The sequence below is a fragment of the Corvus brachyrhynchos genome, unplaced genomic scaffold (assembly GCF_000691975.1).
Source record: "Corvus brachyrhynchos isolate BGI_N302 unplaced genomic scaffold, ASM69197v1 scaffold783, whole genome shotgun sequence".
NCBI classification, from domain to species: domain Eukaryota; kingdom Metazoa; phylum Chordata; class Aves; order Passeriformes; family Corvidae; genus Corvus; species Corvus brachyrhynchos.
In genome coordinates this window covers 982,378-999,471 of record NW_008236979.1, presented here as the reverse complement: position 1 = coordinate 999,471, position 17,094 = coordinate 982,378, and the positions used below count along the sequence as shown (strand labels likewise).

The window sequence follows — 17,094 nt, the reverse complement described above, 5'->3', positions numbered from 1 at the left end:
GTGTGCCTATTTTTTATAGGGCCGCTATTATCAGGTTGCTCTGATTCCACATCCCTAAAAGCATTGTCTCTTTTACCCAAACAGTTCTTAATATTCATGTGCAATACTTTAGGATTAATGGTTCTCATTAGGCTAATTTGTCTTTCTCTCTAGATAAATAGCAGTACCGCTGTTTTGGTGTTCACTGATGAGCACACTTTCCTCACTGCCAGTCGACTGGAAATGTTTCGGGCTACATCTTCAGTGGGTGTTAATCAGCAGATCTGCACTGAAAGTATTGGAGTATTTTATGGCAGATGGAGGTCTCTGGTTTTATTTTCTGGCCTTCAGTTTATCTCCTGTACAAATGAATCCACATGAGTATCAGGTGTAGTTAACAGCTCAGGAGAGGGTGAGAGCTTGGATTGTGTGAAGTTTGGATGACTTGCTAGGGAAGGGGTGTGTGATAATGTCCAGTAATGCTCAGACCAGAGCTATCTGAACTATATTTGACTTACACAAACTGAAATGTGCAGTGTTGTCACATCATTACTTTTTATGACCGCAAAAAATTCTTCAGAAATTCACATGGAAATCAAGCTGTATGCAAAAGAGATCAGCAGAGCTATTTTTAACCTCCTTTAGGAACAACAAATAAGTTCTTTAAGCAGGCTGGGTAGTAAATGACTGGTGTTATTCCATAGTTATCAGTCCTTAAAAACATTTAGAGAAGAGGAGTGTATTAAATGATCTCTGGACCAATGCATCTAATAACCTAAGGGAGAGCTGGACATTTAAGAAGAATGAAATGATTGCAAGAAGTGTTTTCATGATTATCGAGACGCTGATTGTATAATTCCACTGCCAAAAAGATTTATTTGTGGTCACATAAGTAATGAAATTTAGATCTGAGGAGCTACTTTGTTTTAGAAATGCAAGAATACTGTATATACAGAAGGCTTGCCCTTCTGTTTATACATGGCAGAGGTTTTTCATACTAGATAGGTGTAATAGGCTCTATTCTGTTCTGAACTTGACTTCATCCAGGTATTAGTAGAATTAGAAAAATCCTTTGAAACTGTCAACTGTCTTTGTTCCCAATTGATCCAAAAGCTGGATTTGAGCCACTATCTTAATTACTGACAAAGAGAGGAATCACTGCAGTGACAGAGGGTTTCCTTTCCCAGACTTTCTTCATGGTGCTGCTATTTATCTCTTCCCATACCTTGAGACCCATTTCTTCTCAGCCTGTCTCCTGGTAGATACAGTCTATATTCACCAGCTAAGTAGGGGGTTTATGTAAATTTAGAAGTTTATGTACACATACACATAGGGCAGTAGGGCATCCTGAAGGCTCGGTAGAGAGATTGACTTTTTTAAAGCTATTAAAGGCAAGTGGGTACAGATTTTCATCTCAAGGTTAAGTGGTTAAATAAGGCAAGAGAGGGAATGAGAAGCTTAGAGTTGACTGTGACTCGAAGGCAACCGTGGATTTGCTGGTGTCAGTACAGTTAGCAAGAGATGGAACTGAAATAAGGCCATCAGAACAGCTCCCATAAATTCAGGTATAGGTTGCATGGAGTTTATTTATAGGATGCTTTCTCAAACTAAGCCTCTGAACCTTTTGATGTTTGCCCATCGTTACTTTCAGGTCAATTAATGATGTGTATCCAGTCCCATTCCGGGGTAGGTAAAACAATAAAGCAAACAAAGATAATGAGTCTCTGGAGCATGTAAACAAATAAAGTAAATCACTTGCAAATCACTTGTTTCTGCTAACTTTTGTTGGGCTGTTGCAAAACTGAAAAAGTGCATTTATATTGCAAACCTGCATAATGCTGGAGCAGTGATGAAAATTCATAGATTGTACTATTCTGATTTTGGGAGGGCTTTGCAAAGATTAAGCATCTGATCCTGAGACATTACTGTGGGTTGTCAGATGAAAAGGAACATTTTTATACCTATTTCACAGAAGAGAAGATTGAAGTAGGGAGGTGATTTTTTTTTTTTTTTCCATGCAGATAAAGGTCTAAATAACACTTTGTAAATAAACAAAAGTCGCTACTCCAAGATTATAAGGCTAAGCTGAGCAGGGGAGCACCTGTAGGATGTGGAACCTTGCCTCACCTCATCAATGCCTCGCAAATATTACAGACCTGAATGGGAGCATTACGTGGCCTTTAAGTCACAAATAACCAGAAGAGACCGTGTGTATTAGTCCTTTTATTTTCCAACATAGTAGTAGTCAGTTGATCACAATACAGCTTCACTCTGGTCTTAAAGCACCTCCTGTATGTAATCAGTGCTCTCCCCTCCTTGGTCATGGGCAGAATGAGGTAAGTGAAGATAACGTGGCCACTCAGCAGCAGCACTCAATGCAGAGCACACTTTCCTTTCCTCTCAGCCCTGGAGTCAATACTCTGGACTTTGGATGAATGTACATTTTATGAGAACAAATAGATTCTCAGTGCCATGGCTCTGGGGGGCCAAGGAGACCATGCCAGCTGGTCCTGCCTGCTGCCCCACTTCAGCCAGCTGCTCCTGCACGCCAGTCCAGAGCAGGGGTGATCCCACTCTCTGGAAACTCAGGGCAGCACCAAAGCAGGTCCTGCTTCAAGTCTTGCAATGAGTCTTGCTTGCTCTGTGAGCACAAACATACAGTTTTGTGTAATCAGTAAAACAGCAGACACTGTGTTCTGGGTAAAAGACTCCAGTTAGAGTTCAGATCCAGGCAAAATGACTCCTCATATGATAAAATAACTCTTTGTCTTTTTTTCCTGGCATGAAAATGCAGAACATTTCTTTTACTAAAGGGCAGGCATTTCCCTGTTTTTCTGTTCCCTTTTTACTGTTTGCTTACACTTTTTTGTTCTGACTTCAAAAATAGATTCTGGAAAGAGATGCATGTTAGAAAGAGACTCTCAATGGCTGAGATGTGTCCAATATGCATTTAAGTTAAAGAATATTAAGCCTTGTCCAAAAATAGAGAGTGTAAAAGGTAAGAATGCCTTCAGGCTTGATTTTTAAAGATACACATTTTTCTTCCTGTTGCAGATCTCGCCTTGCAGATTTCTTCACAAACTGCCAGCCTGAGTCACGCTCTGTTAGTAGTTGTCTGAAGGAGAACTATGCTGACTGCCTTCTCGCTTACTCGGGGCTTATTGGTAAGAGGGCAGGGAAGGGTGGAGGCTTGCTCATGAGAAAAAATCCCAAACTGCATTTTGAAGGCCCATGTGAAATAAAAACTGGAATATAATACTGTATGATATGATACTAGGCCAGTTTCTCCACCTACATGTACTGGCCCTGTTTAGCCTTACAGAGATTCTTGGGGTAAGTTTGTACATTACAAGAAAATTAAGGATGGAAGATAAGGAGAGAAAGGTGCTTGAATTTGAAGTAAATTCAAGCTTAAAAAAAGTAAAGCTTATTAAGATGGTTGAATGTAGGACAGAGGAGTAGGAAGTTAACAAGTGGAAGTGCAGCTTGGTTGATTTTGCAGCTGTCATCACAGGTTGGGATGAACACCTTCAGAGAAAGATACCTGAATTTGAGGTATGTAACAATAGAACAATCCAGCCTTTTATCAATTCCACCTGCTATTTTTTCCCTGATATCCCTCTGTCCACTCTTGTCCACAGTGTTTTCAGAAGTGCCTGTCAATGAGATGAACTGAGACCAAATCTGAAATCCTCTTCCCTCCCCAACGTAGTTGTTTTTGTTTGTTGTCACTTTCCTGAGTGTCAACAGGCACAAGGATGCCTTTATGGAAGCCAGATTCCACATGCCACGCTCAGTATTTGATTCCTGAAAGAGAAATAACATGTCAAGAAGCTGAACGTGTTGTAGAAATATCATAGTTGGGCCATAAATAATAAGTGAATGTCAAAACTCTGAAACAAACAAATTTGAAAGGCCACCAGATAAGATGTTTTTAAGCTTACAGCCTGCACCTGCCACAGTGCAGTAATATCCCCTTCTGTTGGGCATGAAGGTGCCAGCTCAGGCCCTGAAGCTGATCCTGCTGTTAAATAAATGTCTCTGGAGATGATATTGAAATGAAAATATTTCTAAAATAGGTTGGGTTTGCTGAAAAATGACTGAAAGCTATACTCAGTGGCTTATTGTTACCATTCTTATTACTCTAGCAGCTAACAAGTGAGGTAAGTCCATGTGGCAATGGGTAAAATGAGATGTGATGGCTTCAAAGGATATTCTTCTACCACTGAAGAGATTAAGACAGTATGGAAAGGGTATAACATCTGAACAGTTATGACAGACTGTCATTTGACTCTGAAACAGAGAATTGAATAGCCTTGAAATCTGATCTTGTCAATGAGATTAAGAAGTCTGGCTGCTGGCAAGGAGTAACTGTTACTAACAGATACTTCTGGGTAAGAGCTGCCAAGAAGTTCTTGCTGGACCTGGTGAATTTTGCTGGCAGTTTTGTCGGTTTCATTTTTCAATTTAACCCCAAAGATGACCCAGTTCCTCTTGTGAGGAGTTTTTGTGTTAGTGGGGATGACCATGCTGCTGTCACACATCAGAAATGTGGAATGGGTGCCTAAGGAGTTCAAATCAAAAGGAGATCTAGTTTTCAAAGGGAGAAATATACATTTTTCTTCCTTCCTGCTAGCCCCTAGAGACATGCAAAAGAGGAGCTGACTGGTGTTACAAGAGTTTTACTTCTTTGTATTAATTCTTTTAAACCAAGAGATTACCAAAATATTTCTTGTGCTGAAGCAGTAAATTCCTGCTTCTGATACCAATCTGATATGAAAGTGGAGTAAGGCAGAAATCAGAGGTATAATCTTTCAAATGTCTGCTTAGTAGATATAAAACACAAGAAGAAGAGTTAGATTGTGGGTAAGAAGCTGCTACAGATCCATTCATCCATCGCACCTTCAGGATCTCTTTTTAATTAAGATAAAATATTGATCATTAAAATAAAATATTATCTTGTTCAGCCATTTCATTAAATGTAGCAAAAATTGCACCTCCACAGAGTTTGTTCAGGAAATTGAGGCTTCTCTATGGAAGGTATAGTGAATGCGAGTCTCTCCTCATATACAGGCATGTAAATGAGAGTTAACTTCACTGAAGTTAGTGGAATCCCACCTAAAATCTTCAATGGAAATAGAGCTGGGCACAGTTTTCATACGAGATGCCTTATCAATTAAATGGAGAATGATCTGTAGGGGCTGCTTTAATGTTTGCATCAAAGATATGTACACTTCACAGGAATTTTGAAAACTTCAATTCATTGCTTTAGGCTCCTTGTAGTATAGGGATAAATGAATACGTATTTTTAATTAACAGAAAAATATAAAAAATTATTAAATGTAAAAGGAGACTGTGGGTAGCCGTGTTTGAGTCAGTGCTTTGGTTACAGCCTCACTACAGCATCTGGACCTTCTGCACTTCCACATCAGTTAAGATTTGCTCTAACTGCTGACTTCAAGATCTGCTTTAGCATTCACTGTCTGGCACATTTTCCCTTGTCTTGAGCAAAATCCATCCAAGTCCCCTGGAATTCCCAGGAATTCCATGAGAGTTTGTGTGAATAAGCTGGAGTTGCTTTGGGCCAAAGAAACTTTGGCCATTTGCCCCTTCTCTTAGATGCCCCATCCATCTCCTTATTAATTCACCCTAATTTGAGCAACCTCTTGGCTGTGTTTAGGCCAGCTCTACTTTTGTCTAAAATGTGGAGGTCTGACTGCTGACTTTTGAGACCATCAAAGAGCTGTTTGATACCTAGAGTTCAGAAAACCAAACATGTCCTATTTTCCTGCCAGCCACCATGGTTTCTCTGATCCCTTAGTGTCCATCAGCAGAATTTCCAAGATGCCAGCCAGTGGGGAGGGGGGAAGGGAAGAGCACACACAATTGCAGGGAAAAAAGAACATCCACCCCAGGAAAGCAAGCATATAATCCGCTTGGGTTCACATCTGCCCCCAGGTTTAAATGACAGACTGATTTTCTACTAGCTGCTCTTTCAGCCACTCTGTTTTTGCTGGATGCACAGTTTGTGTGCTGTGTACACACTTTCCTTGTCCTGTCTTTCCTGTATTCATCAACCCTAATTGTACCTTGGTATCTGTTACACTTTTAACCCCTGTCTTAACCCATTTTAATTACCTTATTACCTCTTTGTGATAAGACAGTCTTACCTCAGTGACCTTTTTAATTTCCTTAATACCTTTTTGTTTTTTAACCCTTCACTAAGCATTTTCTAATTACAAGTTTTTTTCAGCCTACTGTTTCCATTTGCAAAATCCTCTTGATTCTCACTTTCTTTCACTTCTTTTCAGATCATGTTGCAAGGCTAAAATAGTGTTCTGAACCATCAAATGGATGAGGGAGGGACATTTTAATGTGTTTTATTTTAATTTAATATCATTCCTCTTCTTATTTATCTACTGCCCAGTTTTCATTAATAATGCAAATTATATTTCCCTATTTTACTAAATTCTGTACCTCCATTTAATGAAATTTGAACCATGCTGTTTACTCATGTACTAATCTCATGTAGAATTTGAGCAAGTATTAGTCCAACTATCTGTTAAATGCTGCAAGTAGACAAAAGTATGGGATTATAGTAAAATTTAAGAACACCCCAAAACAAGACAAAAGAAGCTTTTTGGGAATTTCACAATGGGACCACATTCATTTTCACATCCATTTCTGTCTTTCTCAGGCCAGCCGTAGTGCCTATTTTCCTTTGTCTCCCACGTCACATATGAAGCAGTTTGCATGTTGATTTGTTCATTTCCCAGCACTGCCTGGTGACAGAAAGGCTATTAGACGTCACTCTGTTATTTGTGTTATTTCTAATGTTTCTTTTTTTAGCTTGGAGTTTGATAGCCCCTTCCCGTCTGTTATTGCAGATTCTTGGACCCCAGACCTATGCGCCAAATTTTCTCTCCTAGTGTACACTTTGGGTCTCTAACATTTGTCCTTCATCTCTTCCATCTTCTTAATGACTACTTTGATGTCAGTTTTGAGGAGATGTGATCACATTTCCTCAAGATATATGACCTGTCCTAGAATTGCAGATTATCAAGTGAGGAACATGTTCCCTGAAGCAGCTGGCAGCTGTTCAGGTCTGGAATATCTTCCCGTTTTTATTTAATTTTTCCCTTTTGGTCAGACAAATAAAATAAAGTTTCAAACTTCTCAATCCTGTGGAAAGTTTGAAATATCTGACCTGCTGGGGTGATGCCTTCAGTGAGATTGCTGGCTTGAGCAAATGCTCATCATACAACAGTTTCCTGATCCAGATGAGAAATGCACAGTTGCTGTACATCTTTTAGGACACAAAATGCCTTCTTTGGTTTAATTTCATTCTTGGTTGCCTTGAGTTGACATATAAATGGGAGAATATTTACCCAAGAATTTGTAGCAGTTAAAATCACCCTGTGGTTGGAAAGCTGTTGACAATGTTTAGGAAATAATCACTGTACTGAAGAAGTAGTGAGATATCAGGATTAATAGTAATTTATTACCTGCAGAGAATCTGCTGTACCTTTTCATGCTTGCTGGTTTTTGTTCTGTTCATCACCATAACCCAGGCTGCTGGCAGGTCCCTCATGAGCACCCTGGGGTTAACCATGCTCCAAGACATAGTAGGGCTCCCCTCAGCATGACCAGCATTCTCCTCAATCATGCATTTCAGAAACGGTTTTTCAGTCTGGCTGCAGACTTGAGGAGGAAGCACAGGTCTGGGTACCTGGTCTCTGCCATTTATTTTCAGCTAGAATTAAAACCAGAAAAAACACAAGCGAGGAAGGAAAATCCGAGTTTTAAGTGCAGCTTTAAGGATACAGTCCACGTGTGTTTGATCTGGCAGCAAAGCCCTTTAAAGAGGTGCTCACCCTCTCCCAACCCCTCCCTCCCTTCTGCCACGGTTTTCTACCTGTCAGTTCTGCTGATGCAGCTCTCTGTGGGAATCCTTTTTGGAGGGAAGAAACGTGTCTTTAATGTGTGATTCATGTTACAGTCCCTAAAGTGATTGCATTCAGACCACAGAGGGTGTGAAATATGGCACAGGGCTGGGTGTCAGAGGGTGAGAGCAGCCAGGAACTGTTAAATCTGGAGGTCAGAGCCCTGCTGTGGGTCTGTGTTGTGAATCCAGCCCCGAATACATGACTTAACAAGGGCTGTGTGCCATCTTAGGGTGGAAGGAATGTTCCAGTGCAAAGGTGGCTCACAGTGCTGTGCTTCACTCTGTTGACAGGCACCGTGATGACACCAAACTACATCGACTCCAGCAGCCTCAGCGTGGCCCCGTGGTGCGACTGCAGCAACAGCGGCAACGACATAGAAGAATGCCGGAAATTTCTGAATTTCTTCAAGGACAACATATGCCTTAGTGAGTAGAAAATTAGATGTCTTTTAATGTGTTTCAGGATGTTTTCTATAATTCCTTTACTGCTTAAGTGTGTTATGATACATCAAGGCCATCACTTTGCACTTTGTTGAGTGTGGTTCTGTTGTAGGTGTAAAAATTAAAAGAACGAGCAAGTGTGCCTGATACTGTGGTTTATGGCCAAGATGGCAAACATGAGAAGCTCTCGGAAAAAAAATCAAAATCCAAAGTTGTTTGGTACTGAAATACGTTTACCTCACAGGTCATATTTGGACCCTAACAGTCAGGCAGCATCTTTATCACGAAATTGCAACACCTGAGGGGTTTCTGTATAATTTAAGAACTTTATATAAAAAAGACATGTAGTTTAGGATATGAAGGATTTGCCATAAGTAAGTATAAATTTGATTGTGCTTGCAATTTACAGCCAACTTCCTTTTTTTTAGGATATTTGATCTCAGATGCCTGGTTTTAACACAAGCTTGGATAGTAACTATTGTAAAGATTTTGTTAAATTATTGATTTTTTTTTCCTGTCGGACTCACTTCCAAATTAGGGACTATTATAAATTTCAGAATGGCTCAGTGGAGTCAATTTTGGCAGGTTTTCTTTTCAAATTTCCTGTCTGCCTGGAGCAGCATAATTGGATGATGTGGAGTGTGCATCAGAGTTTTAATTTCAGATAGATGAGGAGACCGAAAGAGCTTGGCTTCCCTAGTCTAGCAGAACAGAAGTTGAAAGGATACGTGATTGTCCTCTGAAATTGCATTAGAGGGGCAAGCCCAGGGAGGGGAAGGGATTGCTTCACCTGCAGGACAGCGTTGGCATAAGATCAAAAATGCAGATATTGACCATACATATTTAGGCTCAAAATTGAAAAATTTTTAACCATCAGACTAAAGTTAAGAAATAGGCTTCCAGCGGGAGTTTTGAGGTTAAAAGTGGTTTTAAAAGTCATATTTCATCAGCTTATGCAAAGAAGCAGACATCACTGCTTTTCTCAAAAACAGTAAATTAACTCAGTGATCCAGACTGGCCCATCCAGCCCTACAAACTTGAGCTGATGCTAATACAGTGTTCAGTATTTTAGTAGAGATTCTGAAAATCCCCATTGGTAGATTCTCAAGAGGCAGCATTGTAGTGAAGACACAGGGAGTTTTGTGCACAAAAACCTGAGTTGCTCTGTGATACACTATTTGTTAAGCTTTGGAAGAACAAATCAATTACGCAAGATCATTTAACAAAAGAAAAAGAGAAAAGAGTTCAAAACTACAAGGGGTAAAATTTAACAATATGCCATCAGACCTTCTTCAAGCCTAATGGTGGTTGCCATTTATATCTATTGCAATACCTCAGATTTTATTCATTTGTGAATGTAATCATTTCTAGAGTGTTACAGGTTCCTTTTAGAACATAAAGACAGAGCGATTCCTTGTCCTTTCTTTTGCCATCAGTACAAAAGCATTAATGAAGACAAATCAAAGACATTGGAGGTTACTGTGAGACAAATTATGTCATCCAAGCTGCAAGATATGTCTTCTTCAGGAAGAAATTAAAGTTGTTTCTGGATTTTATATGAAGCTTTGTCTTTCACAAAGAAGGGCAATTTTTAGAAAATTTTATTTTCATTAGTGGGCCTTCCACTGCCTGGAGAAAATGTCATTAAAATCCTTCCCACTTCGTTTAAACAACACAAAAACTTCTTTTTCTATGATGGGAAGAAACTAGGAATTTCTTGCTGGTCTGTTTTACTAAAGTATATTTCCCCTACAAAAAGGAAAATGAACCTGTTATTTGGGGCATTTACAATAATGATCAAGTTGAAGTTGCTCATTACAGGGCGGTTGGACGAGAGGACCTTGAAAGGTCCCTTCAACCCAAACAATTCTGTGATTCTGTCATAGAATATCTCAAGTTGGAAGAGACTCATAAGGATCATCGAGTGTGATTGTATGAAATAATTGAAGAAGACTAATTTCAAAGGCCAGTTGTTGCTTTGAAAACTGGAAGGATTGCAGGTATTTCTGTGACCCTTCTTGCAACAGTGGAAACAAAGAGTTACTGTGAATTTAGGAAATAACTGCTTTTTATATTGCCTTATTCAGGGAAACACAAGAAAACTTATCATATCCGTCTTCCCCCTTTGTCTCCATTAATGCAGCTCATTCTAGTGCTTTTTACAAGTTCTTCTCTTTGCATGCTGGAGTTCTAAGAACTAATATCAGAAGAAAATACATCTTTTTCAGAAGAAAATTACATGTAAATTATTTTATAAGGGAAGGAATGCCACTGAGAAGAAGTGTTAATAACTTCCACATGTTAGTCCCCAGTGAAATTGTTTGATTTCTTGTACAAAGAATTTGAAATAAGAAATCCCCAAATCCTTGTGAATCCCCAAAGACCTGATTAAGAACTGTTTTTCTATTTGTTTATAAAAAACTCCAACCAATTTACTCTTGCTGTAAACACACTCTTTAATCCTGTGAAACTGTGATAAGCTTTTTAACTTTTATATTCTGAAGTTTTAGTTTAACCATGTTTCCCTCACCCAATTATGCAGATTTTGATTGAAAATGGTAAGGAAAAGATTGCCTCAGTTAAACTATTTTGTAGTTATAGGCATATTAGTTTTATTACACCAAGCTGTAGAAATAAATATTTATCCTGTTCTCTGTTTTTAGTTTGCTATATAACATTACCTGCCTGAATTAGGACGTGACATTCAAACTGTATTTTAAATCTTGAAAGTAAATTTTTGAGTCCTTTGGATGGTAACAAATATGATTATGGTAAGTCCTAAAGCTTCAGTCAAGAATTACTGGAAATGTTACAAAGAAGAGGCTGCACCAAAGAATTACGTGACCTCAGATTTTCAGTTCACGTTTCTAATCAGTTCAAACATAAAACACATTTTTCAGCATAAAATTGAGTTTCTTTAAATACATATTTTAAATGTAATAATTATTATAATGGTAATAAAAAACAACTCAGTTCTGCTTTTTGCCTTTTTTTTTTAGAAATAGAAAATTGCCTGTAATTTATTTTCACAGAAAATGCAATTCAGGCCTTTGGCAATGGCACTGATGTGAATGTCTGGCAGCCAATCTTACCAGTACAGACCACTACAGCCACAACTACGACAGCTTCCAGACTCAAAAACACAGGCTCAGAGACCACCAACAATGAAATACCCTCCCACAATGATTCACCAGCATGTGCAAACCTGCAGGTAAGAGAGTTTTGTAGTTGTTGTTGTGCAAAAATGAAAGTTTTTCATAGATACCTGTAGAGTAGTCTCCCACTGCCTAAGTAGATGCCTGCCTAAATTGGAATATCTGTTTATTCCCATGGTTAAAAGCTGCATGTATCGTGAGATATCAGACACTCTTATTTTAAATCAGAAATTTGCTTATCTCAAAGTGGACTTTACTGCCAGTTGCTGACTCAGAAACAGGGGATGGTATTTAATTTCTCATCACAGGTTTGAATATGAATGTGGCACTCTCCACATCCTGCCAGGATATGTCAGATTAATTTAATCCCCTGAGTAATCCAAATACAGAGGGAACCCTTAATGTGAGCTAGCATGTCCTGCTGCCTTCTTTCTTACGTTACTGGCATTAAACTCAAGAAGGTTTTTTGGCTGAATAGGTCTGGATATTAGAGAACATGTGGTGCTACAAACTACATGGTGAAGAAGCTGGGCAAAGATAAAACTATTTTGAATCAGGCACTTTTTAGAACTGGGGTCAAGGTCATGATGTGATTTTGGCCAGTGGCTGTAGCGATTTTCTTTGACACTTAAATTAGGCTATTGATAGGGGATCATTGATTTTGGATTTAGAGGCACATCACTTGCTGAAGACAGTTTTTGCAGCTCTTTGAAAGATTGAAGGACTTGGGCAGGAGACAACAGCAAAATCAAGGCAGGAAAGAGGTAGCAGGAAATGTAAAATTAAAACAACCTTAGGCCAGATTAGAATCAAGCTATAAAAATTCCTGGTGGTTTAAACGCAAAATTAGGTCAGGCAGGGATAGATCAGCTTGTCCTGTTTATTTTTGTCTTTACAGAAGGAAAATTGCTATGTGACACAAATGTAAGTGTCCAAACTTCAAGGTCTCAGCTGATACCAAGAAAAATTTTTCTGGATTTCTGACTTTCCACTGTTAAAGCATTGATTTTTTACTTCCCTATAAAAAAATTCTTTTTTTTTTCTTTGTCTTAAACTGTATCAAAGTTTCCATGTGCACTGAACTAGAAACTTTTTATTTCTCAGAGATATGTTTTGCTTCTTAATTTTTCCTGCACTACTCTCTCTCCTTCATCCTTTTCCAGTTCCTGCATTTATTTTGCATTGGAAAATTGTATCTGAATCAACATTAGGGACATTACAAAGTCACAAAGTATAGGGGGTTAATGATACATGGTGCTGAGTTTAGGTCCTTCTGGTTTTTTTTAATTCTGTTTTTCATACCTGTGGATTCACTATTATTTAAGCTTTGTAAGTTATTGGTAAGAGAGACAGTTGGAGGCATATATTGCTATTTGCAATAGTCATTTAACCAATAGAATATGCTGAAAGAAACGCAGCCTTTTTAACACGAGACTTGGAATCTCTTGCATTTAGAAAAAGACCTTGATGGGATATTATTGAGTCACTTCATGTTATATTAAAAACTTGTATTATGGGAGAGATCACATTTTCCTTCAGTGTTTGTACAGCCCCCTGTAGAGTAAGGCCTCCAGATGCTACCAAAGTACACAAAATAAATAGAGAACTGAAGAAATGGCAAGTGACCACAAATCCCATTGGATTCACTTCAATTTCCAAATGCTCCTTAAGCCTGAATAGATGTTCCTGTATTTTGAAAATGACTTAAATTCTTCTCTGTCCTTGCTCCTGTTACTCTGGCATTTTGAAGTCACATCCCACATGAGTTTATCAGCTGTGGTTTAAAACTCTGCTATGACTTCAAGTGTACCCTCCTGATGTACTTGGCACAAGAAGTAAAGGTCTGCAGGGAAAAGAGGTTCCTTTAAATAAATGATCTCTGCTGTTTGGTAGAAACTATAGATAAGGTCTGCACTAAAAGGTCACTGAAGTTATGTAAATCAAGCAGTTTTATTCCTGTGAAGTACAATATTCTATGCTTACTGCTTCCTTCTCTCAGAACTGAAACACAAAGAACAAAGCTCTAATATTTTAAAGCATTTTTCAAAAAGTAGTTTATGAACAGAGCCAGAACAAGCCCACAATTTTTAAAAAAGAAACCTATGTTTTTTGGACAGTATGGTGCCACTTTGCATGTGACACTTAAACCCTAATGCAAATTTTATAAAAGAACTGGTTTTCATATTGCACTTGTAGAAGGGTATTCATTCCAAGTCTCTCCTCCCATGAAAATATGCCTTTGTAGTATTTTCAAAACATGAACTAGTGCAGCCAAAAGCTTTTTTATATTCTTAGCAGCTGAGCTGAAAGGTTTGTAAAAGGCAGTATAGCCTAAACGCTGTGAAAAGTCAAATTACAAGCATCAGTCTCAGCACAAAAAGACAGTGGCAGAGAGGGGCTAAGGAAATGGTCATTGAGATGCAACAGGGCTGCATATTCTAGTTAGTGGGTTTAAAAATACAATGCAGGAAGAAAGAGCAGGAAGTGATTGATTAGTATAATATGCCATAGAAATGAGCAAACCCCAACCTCCAGGGGCTGTAAAATACAGGGTACTAATCCGCCAAGAGCGTCACTGACTGAGCAATTTTTGATACATCTCTTCCTGACTTGTTCAAAATGGTCATATAAGAGCAAGAGTGCACTGATGGTTTTGTTGCTGTGCCATATTCCTCTGCACAAGCAAAGCTGGGAATTGGAAAGGTGGTGAATGCTTAAAGAAAATATGAGATACTCTTTGTTTACGTGTGCTCAGTATTTATCTCAAAAACCTGTTGAAGATTTGGACTTTAAAATAATGTTTGTTGTAGTGATTTTGTTTAGAAGTTGTTCTTCACTTCAACTTACCATTGCTATGAGAATTTTCATTTCTCATATTATGGGGTATTTTCTTATTTCAAATTGATACAGCAAAATGTTTATTTTTGATATATGTTTTCCTTATGTTTACATATGCACTGATTGTGTAATATACTCTTTTTTTCTGTCCCTCAATAAATCAGCATTCCATCTTTGCCAGGAAGATGCTTAATTTTGTCAAGAATCCTCTAAACTCTTTTTACAAACCTGACTGCTAACAAAGTTTGCTAAACACAGAGAGTAAATAGTAGTTAGTTTTACACAAAATGTTAAATTTAAGTATATTTGAGGTGCTTGACATCCTGCAAAGGATCCTCAGCACCACTTAAAAATAACATCAAATATTGTGAACAAAGGGAAGATGAATGCCAACAGCATGTACCTTATGCAGGCAGATTTTATTAAGTGATTGCCAACTGTACCTTTTTTCCTGGTAGCTTCACTCCAGTGTTTCCTGTTTAACTGACAGAGATGTTAATCTTTCATTTTCAGTCATAACTTGCATTCAGTATGCCAGTCAAAAAAGGGTTCTGGTCTTTCAGTCTCATGTTCTCTCCGCACTGCCTGAACCATCATGTTGGATTATTTGAAAGGGACGAAAGAATGAGTTTGGATGTGTACTCACACCATGTATTCTTCAAAAAAAAGGCTGCTTTTGCATTTGGGAGGGATGGATAGACCTGAAGGATGATAATGCAGTGAACCTCAAGTGATGGATAAGACTAGATTAGACCAGTTGTTCCTGGGTCATCGCAGAGATAAATAAAAAACTAAGAGTTTGACACTGGGTTTTCTGTAATATTTTAAAGGATGGTTTGCAAAAGACAAAAATCGTAGAAGTCAAGATGGTTAAAGACATTTAAGTAAATGGATGCATCAAAATCTTGTTAGCTAGCTCTATACTTTGTTTTCCTGTACTTATTATGTCTTGCTGTTGCTTTGAATTTTCAGCGTTCAAAGAGAATTTAGGGGTTTTGTGCTTTTGAAGAATGAAGCAGTGGACACATGTAATTGAGCTACATGGTCCTTTGGACTAAAGACAAGTCCAGTATGTAAAAGTTTGTTGTGCTCTCAGCAGCAGAATTTAAAAACCGTGAGACAGAAATTGAAAGTATCAAACATTTTGTGGGGAACATGGGAATAGAGAAATCTAGATCCTTAAATAGGTCAATTCTTTCTATTTGCATGTAAGATTAGTGAGTGCTTATAGCACATGTCGGTCATATTGCATTCTTCCACAAAATACACATGATACTTGTGATTTAAAAAAATATTTATAATGGTGAATCTTAGGACAAAACCAGGAGAGAGGGCTCACAGTACTCTGAGGAGAGCAGGATTTAAACGTGACTCCGGCTGAAAATGAATCTGTTTTCCCATGTAGATCTGTCTGTGCAGACCTCCAGCACTGTGCAGGGAGCTGCTAATCTGGTGGTTTAAGTACCCTCTATAACTGCTTAATGTTGCTTTCCATGTGCTAAATATCATTATTCTAAAGCATTACGTAGATGTTTGGAGAGGGTTAAAAGCTCCAGTGTAGCATTCTGAGGATCAGGACACAGCAGGTATGGATCTCCATGGACTGGTAATTGGGCGGTGGGTGAACATAAGCTGGAAGCACAGGCAGTGTGTAGGTGAGGGAATGGCACAACTGCTGAGAAGGAGCTCTGGGGTAGAGACAAAGGGAACTTGTTTTATCCCCTGAGCACCAATATTAACTCACCCATACACCTGGCACCTTCTTTTCCCCATCCCTTCACACAGCCTGTAAACTTTTACTGTTTGTGATAAAGAAGCACTTTCTTTCAAATGCCCTGCCTGCTCTGTCCCTTGGAAAAGTCATGCTTGGACCTCTTCCTCTGGGCCTTGCAACTACACAGAAAGATACAGCCTGGGGCAAAAGATGGACAGCAATATAAAATTCTCAATGCTGTGCCACAACCAAAAGAAAAGAAAAAAAAATAGACTTAATGTTTTGTATGAAAAGATTTAAATCTACCTCCTGTATTTCCAGGATTAGCTGACATAATGGGATCAGCCTGCTGGTACAAGTGATTTAGAGAGCACCTATTGGCAGTTTCTCTGCCTGAAAAAGCAATGTTTTTAATTTGCCTTAGTGGCAATTCCCTTTTACCTAAAGAAGTCTTGAGTGCTTTGTGTGTACAGATTAAAATCTCATGGCCAGGGTTAACTTAAAGTTTCATCTTTAATCTTATAATTTGGGGAGCATGAAACGAAATTCTGTTTTGCCACAACAAATACTGTTTTGACTGTTGATTTCATTGACATTGGTTTCAGGAGGTTAATCCTTGTTTTCTTCACCACCATGCTGGAGTGGGTCCTCAAAAAGTATGGACATACAATTCCTTGAGACTGCAGTCATTTACTGCACAACTCTTGCATGTGTGCAAGATCCAGGGAAGGTGACGGGACCACGAGTGAGAGACATGTTGGGGTTTTCAGTCTGTGTGGAAATCTTGGTGTTCTGAGGCAGGAAGGTAGCCCCCACCCAGCTGCTTTGCTGTGCAAACAGCAGATCCCAGTGGCACAGGCTGGTTTGCAGGGAATGTGCACATACACGTGTGTGTATTCATGGTATGGTTGCGTTGGTGTTCCCACTTGGAGCAAGGATGCGCTTGGGCTCTTCACCGTCTTTGCCAAAGAATTTCAGCCCCACACAAGACAGGTTGTTTTCAAGCTTGTTGAAATCCTGCT

The 17,094-nt window shown here is 38.8% G+C and overlaps 1 protein-coding gene across 2 annotated transcripts in view; it reads left to right on the top strand.

Annotated features, from left to right (window-relative positions):
- The window catches only part of GFRA1 (GDNF family receptor alpha 1), a 138,804-nt gene that overhangs the window by 97,078 nt on the left and 24,632 nt on the right, over positions 1 to 17,094 (top strand). For both annotated transcript variants that reach the window (XM_008629375.2, XM_008629376.2), the window contains exons 5-7: positions 3,034 to 3,143; positions 8,216 to 8,350; positions 11,398 to 11,576. In XM_008629375.2, coding sequence (XP_008627597.1) covers positions 3,034 to 3,143; positions 8,216 to 8,350; positions 11,398 to 11,576 — 424 coding nt within the window. The remainder of the gene's footprint in view (positions 1 to 3,033; positions 3,144 to 8,215; positions 8,351 to 11,397; positions 11,577 to 17,094) is intronic.